This window comes from Teleopsis dalmanni, chromosome 2 (assembly GCF_002237135.1).
Source record: "Teleopsis dalmanni isolate 2A chromosome 2, ASM223713v2, whole genome shotgun sequence".
NCBI lineage: Eukaryota > Metazoa > Arthropoda > Insecta > Diptera > Diopsidae > Teleopsis > Teleopsis dalmanni.
The window spans coordinates 67602795-67609692 of NC_051847.1; the positions used below are offsets into that span (position 1 = coordinate 67602795).

A 6898-nucleotide genomic window follows, 5' to 3' on the forward strand; every position below is an offset into this window, starting at 1 on the left:
TTTTGCATGCCCCAAAAACGGCGAAGTATTCCAGTGCCAGCATTGATAAGACCAAAGCAAAAATACTTAGATGAGTCGTGGTTAATGGGTTAAAATTGCACCGTGAAAAAAAGTTGCCAGACTGCTACAATTAGTTAAAAACGTAACAAACTTTTTTGAGTTGGCAACGCCATTATCATTATAGATAAGTTAATACTCTGAAGATCAAATCAGAGTGCTTAGGTAAATCAAGTCGGCGAACTTATATTCAGATTTCCGTGTAGGAAGTTTGGTTAGATACATTATCGACATAATACTGAAAAGTTTTAATATTTCCGATTAACTTTCATTAAAGACAATCTTCACCACCATTTGCAAATCTATTAGGATTTATGATAATAAATTATTGCTATGTTGTTGGTGTTCTCAGATGTCAAGATTAGACCCACAATTAGGTGAATGTGTACCGGTTATAGACATGAAATCCTTATTAGCAACTTTATTGAACAAATTTCTCTTTGGTCAAAAGTTTGGTACTTACAATTTTATATATTTATATATATCTTTTATTACGAGTAATTGAAACATAAATATGAGGTATTTGAAATAAATATAAAGTTTAGTCTATTAAAAAATAATAGCATAAAAGGTAAAGGTTAACTTTTTATATATATAAAAATATATAATTTTTATATATACATATATATATAAAAATATATAATTTTTATATATATATATAATTTTATTGGCACATCTTTTTAAAAATTTCAAAATATAAAAGTTAATTTTGTTATAACAAAATAAATACAAATAATTTATGGAAACACTTATTGGTAAAGGTATTTAAAATTTTCAATACATAAAAATTTAGTTTGTTATAACAAAATAAATACAAGTAATTTATGAAAATAGTGTTAAAAATAATTACACTGCTTAATTTATGAGATTACAAGTATATGCACTTTTACCCAAAAATATCACCGTCTTGAGTCAGTCAAAGTCATTTCGTCCGAGCATTAATTTATCTATGAACTGGAAGTATTGAAGACTGGGGTATCAATACTCACGGCCTGAGCGGAGAACCATCTTTAGCTTGCTTTCAGATTCCCCAATGGTAGTCTGCGCTATTGCACTTGATGTACATGGTTCTTCAAAATTATCCGCTGATGGTTGTTTTGCAATGAGTTTACTGGCGACACGTGTTATCTTCCTTGCAGGAACAGATTTCACTGATTTAAGTGAATAAGTTTTTGTCTTACGTACGGCAACCGGTGAATTAACATCACTCTTACATTCACATTGTGATTCAGATTCTGTATTAGGATTATAATTCCGTGTAGATTTTTTAGGCTTTAAGTTCCTCTTCTTATTAAGAGGTGCTTTGTGTCCTACTGATTTATATTTAAAAGAGTGAATTTTTTTACCACGTTTCTTCTTATTACGCTTTGTCTTAGGCTTAGCTTTACGCTCGGTGACCACTGGAATATAATCAACTTCTGATTCATTATCTGTTGAACCAAATAAAGCTTTTTTTAGCCGTAGTTGCGTAGATTTGCTTTTTAAAGATTTTATGATGTTTAAATACCGGCGTTTAGTTTCTGCTGGCATAACATACGGCTCAGATAAAGGTATTGATTCATCACTGACAGCAACATCATCATCAGCTAACTCGATTGAGCCTGTTGTCACACTGGGTTCGACTTGTACAGTTTTGCGCCTTTTTCGTGCCTTGTTTTTAGGTTTTTTCTTTACTTTTCTTCGTACACGCTTTGGAACGCTTATAACGGATGGTGTAGGATCAACAAAGCTGTACATCTCTGTTGATGAGTCAAAAAGTTGATCAACTGATGGTTTCGTAGCCGCATGTTTCTTTCGAATTGCGGCAGCCTTGCTAAACGCCGGTATTTCAGAAATACTGTTGATTGTAATATCAGACGAATGTGGACTTTTCTCCTGCACACCAGCAGTATCCTGTAACATCATTTGTGTATCAAAACAATCCAGCAATTCGGCAGTTTGCTTAATGCTGAAATACTGTCCCCGACATTCCTCAATGAAGCCATGCATTGCCCCAATTTCGCATGCCTCTTTCACCTCCAAAAGTAACTTTTTGAATGACATACGTGAATATCCATGGCTTTTTAAGTATTTGGCTATATCTTCGGGTGGAGATGGAACTTCTAACTCTTGAAGAGCATTGAGGACTTCGTCACCAGTCGGCATGATCCAATTTAATTTTTTACTTTACACAATTTGGTTAATTTTGTAAAAAATAATTTGATTGTGTGCTGTTGAAAAAATATTTAAATAATTAAAAATATATGGCGATTATTAATATATAATTGTAAAAAGTGTAAAGCATAAGTATAAATAGTTATTACATATTTGGAAAAAAATTTTAAAAATGAAAAAAATTAACTGAATGAAACTAATAAAATTTACTTAGTAATTAATTTGTAATAAAATTTATAACATCGACTGTATGTCCAATAATAGAACTGATGAGAAGTGTCAAGCATTATTGTAAAGTAGACTATCTCTCAACTTCTTCAGACTATCCCTCTTCTCATTCTTTTTGATCAAATAATGCAGAGTAAATTAAGGTTTCAATTTAATGAAATTCATTTTAATATATTAAAAACTTTTAAATGAGTGTTGGTCGAGTGTTTTTGATGGATGAAGAGCGTCTGGGTCATCCAAAACTAGCTTAGAAATTGAAAATCTTTGATACATATAAACGAGTTCGGTTTTTCTTTCTTATCAGACTTAAGTTAAGTCATAAATGTGAAATGTAAATGAAGAAATGAAACAAAATAGATCTACGATCATATCTTTCAGAACAATATTTATACAAAAATTTAGATTATTTACATATTCATTTACATACAAAAACTACTGTTAATATATATATATATATATATATATTAGACTGAAATCTAGACTCCATTTATATTATGAAACAAAAGCTTTTGCAGCTATTCAAAAGAAATATATATAACCATCTAAGGAGAATATTTAGCATTTGTTCTGTTGATTATTTGGCTGAATATAGATGAGTACTCATGTATATAAAAGGCTATAACTCAGGCTATATAAATGAGAGAAATTAGAAATTTGCTGACTTTCAGAAACAATTGGCATATATGTTTAAGTAAGCAAAACCACTAGATAAATACATTTGCAAGAAATCAATCTATGTCAAAAATCATAAAAAATTGACAAATGAAAATATAAAATTTAACAAAAATATTAGTAACATAACAAGTTTTATACCTTTATCTGCAATTCTTTTTTGTCCTAATTTTTTTTTTGCACTGCGTTGTATTTTATAATAAAAATATGTTAGTAATAATTACTTTACACTTAGTAGCAAAAATATAAACACAACTAAGGTTATAAAAAATTTTATGACTTTAGTTCAAAAGATAAACTTTTTTAATAAAATCAAAAGCTTCTTAGATTAAATTTAAAATTTAATTAATTTAAATTTTATTAAATATTTAGTAGTTTTTTTATCACATGTATATATAAAATATCTAATTATGTATTTAATCATACGAGACGGTGTCACCAAGGAATGTTGAATGGAAAGATAGCTTTCGACTTTGTATTTTTATCGATTTTAATAAGGTCGAGAATGTACATAAAAAGCTCTTAGTAGGTAGTATATACAACAGACGTTAGTCTGTCTTTCCGATTTTGAACGGAAAATTAAACCGTATCAAAAAAACAACGCAGATTCTGCCATTAGAGCCATCAAAAAAAGAGGCCATCACTCTACCATCACTCTACTTATTGAATGGGCATAGAACTAAAAACCATTCATTCTTAAAATGAATTCTATGATAATGAATATGATAATGATGATAATGATGTCTTTCCGATATTGAACGGAAAGACATCAGAACTATAGTATATGCTTTTATTCACTTAATATTACACATAGTAATAGTAGTATAATAAATAGTATTTACTTTTATTGATTGTTCGAAGATCGTAAATGCATATAGTATGCTCTTAGGAGGTTGAATATACAATACAGAGTAATAAATTATAATCTACACTACTACGCTGACGAACAGCGTTTAGGTCTACATAATGCAACAGAAACAAAGCATTTTCAGTTATCAGAGACATAGAAAACATGGACTTGTTATTGAATATTACTCTAGTTCTCGATTAAGTTCCATGATAACGAAGATATTATTTCCATTTCTGTTGCCAGAAAGCAACGTTTTCTCAAAGACAACTTGAATATAGACTAAATTTAAGTGATTGTATATAAAAATAGACGATGATAGTTTGTAAATCATTCCGGAGTTTTGTTGTTTTAAAAAGATACGAAAGCTTGTTTAGATATAGTTATACAGATTATATACAGAAAAAAAGTATATAAAATTGTAATAATATATGAAGAAATTTTATGAATTGTTCCCCAAATAAAAGTTAAGTTTCGTGCATTTATACAAAAGTACCGGAAGTAACACAAATGAATTAGATGAATTTTATAATAATTTAAATATCCTTTTAATATACAACGTACCTTTCCTTTAGATTTGCAATGCAAGTTTCTTTTATAATAAATTGTACCGCTGCTTTATTTCAGTTCTTAAGTTTTTCACACAGCACAATCTCAAAAATAAGAATAAAAAATTGAATCAAAAAAGTTTTACATTATATTTTTAAAAAATATCAAAACCTACTACGTCCTTATTTTAGTTTCAAACTTTATAATAGTAGTAACCACAATTTCCAGTATCTTTTACCACAAATATATTTAATGGCTACGTTATCGGAGTGATGAGACTTTCCGTGTCTCGTTATTTTCGTCAAAACAGTGTTGTTCAGTAATAAATGTCAAAATTGACGTTTTTCAAGAGCAGATATGTGTTTTTATATATATTCAAAAATCTTACTTTTTGAGTTTATGCAAAAAATAAGTATCAAAATAGTTTTATATGTACTAAATTGTCTATTGTTGTTGGAAATCTGCTTTAAAAATTCGATTTATTTGCCGATATTTCTACTATATTATACCACATGCATCATCAGAGTAGTTATTTAATACGACTAGTAAATGGTTAACTCTGTCGGACTGTACTATTATATATAACACAATAAATTTTTCTAATTTAAACTTTTCAAATGTTTGCTTTTATATCCCTCTTAATGGTAATAATCATTTAAGGTTTTATACAAAGAAATGGGATGTCTTGTCTATAACACCTTTTCGAAATAGACCAGGAATTTCAGTAAAAATGATTAAAAGTGGTTTCTTATATGCTAGAATAGATATATAAATAAGTGGTTATAAGCACCTCAATAATTTTATAATGACTTATTAAGGTAAATAATAAACAGGTCAATATTTTAATAATGACTTATTAAGATAAATAATTGAAATTCAGTACGTGGGTTTCAGTCTAATGTTTGGCGACATATTTCGGTAGCGCATATTTCTTTACGTAGCGTATGGTCAAAGCAACACCATTTACGATTCTTTATTAACTTTCCTATTGGTTCATAATTGGATTTTCGGTAGAGGTCTTCATTTATTAAGACATTTGGCCACCAAACTCTTACGATTCGTGTCAGGCATCTCTTTACGAAGTTTTGTATTTGGGTGTATGTGCCTTTCGCTTTATTTATGCGGGAAACTGTGTCCTTCAGATATAATACTGCACAGGTAGGAAAAAGGATTCACCTTTTCGATTATGTCGCTTCCAATTTTATAGCATATATAGTATTAATTATTAATACTATATATTATTATTATTATTATTATTCTATTATTAATTGTTATTAATTAATTCCATTATTATTTTCTATTATAATTTCTATTATTAATTTTCTGCAAATTCTGTCAGAAGAGCAATTAAACTTTGATGAAGCCAAAGGTTATTAGTTTTTCATTTTTTAGGAAACTATGACAAATTTTGAAACTAATTTATAATAAATTTATTTATTTATTATTTTCTTTTTAAATTTCTATGTTATTTATAGGTATTTTACTTACTTTCATATTTACGATCTTTGTGACTTTTGCTATTATATTATTTTTATTTTATTTTTCTATTTCATTTAATTTTGGTACTTTTATATCTAAATAGTTGTGATATAAGAAATAAGAGGATTTGTTACAAAAAATTACTTAAACCTTTCATAATTACAGACTGTGTACCGAATTACGTCTCATATGCACACTAGATTATTTCTTTGTTATACAAAGAAATAAGGACAGTTTTTTTCTTAATTATTTTTACGTATGAATTACGATAAGAACTCATATGTACCATTTGTATATATGGGAGTACAAGCATACAGGAGTACGTCATTTAAAGCCCCAAGTATAGGTTTTACATTCATTAGTTTTCCCCCAGCTTTTTGTGCTTTACACACAAGTATTTTAAATTGTCCGACATTACTTTGCGTTCACGGTGCCATTGTGCCAATGCAGCACTACTTCCAGTTGAAGCCTGTAACTTCATTCTCAACTACAACTAAAATACCCAAAACTGTCAGTTCCTGTTGGTGCTGTTGCTGTTGCTGGTACTGGCGATGTTGTTGCCGTTGGTATTTGGTACTCATGTTTCAGTCCAACTTCAAATTCAAGTTGAACATTTGCAGTGTGGAGAGCATGTGTACTTTCTTTTTACCGCCGCATTTTAAATTCACATTACAATAGCAACCAAAGGACATGTTTAAGTTTTTCCGCAAACAATTTCCCACATATACAATACTGTAATTTGGCCAAATGCAGCCACATTTACAGTAGCCGTTTATATTCCATGCATCCAGGCATGAGACTCGTTCTGAGCCCGCCCAACTCGGCAGATATGAAAAATGCAAATAATTGCATATGTAGAGCGTTTACATCTTTATGGTCTGGCATTGCCCACAGAGAAAAACCCAAGTACCA

At 29.2% G+C, this 6898-nt stretch overlaps 1 protein-coding gene across 2 annotated transcripts; it reads right to left on the bottom strand.

The window, feature by feature from the left end:
* Positions 1-861: 861 nt before the first annotated feature.
* Positions 862-4798, bottom strand: LOC119685743. 2 transcript variants are annotated; one of them, XM_038100114.1, is made up of 3 exons: positions 4683-4798; positions 4523-4611; positions 862-2267 (listed from the first exon to the last, which is right to left on the bottom strand). In XM_038100114.1, the coding sequence occupies exon 3, from the start codon at positions 2200-2202 to the stop codon at positions 1036-1038; it is 1167 nt and encodes a 388-aa protein (XP_037956042.1). In that variant the 5' UTR covers positions 2203-2267; positions 4523-4611; positions 4683-4798; the 3' UTR covers positions 862-1035. The 2 variants fall into 2 exon arrangements, with proteins under 2 accessions (XP_037956042.1, XP_037956043.1); XM_038100115.1 differs by lacking the exons at positions 4523-4611; positions 4683-4798 and adding an exon at positions 3253-3348.
* Positions 4799-6898: the final 2100 nt, after the last annotated feature.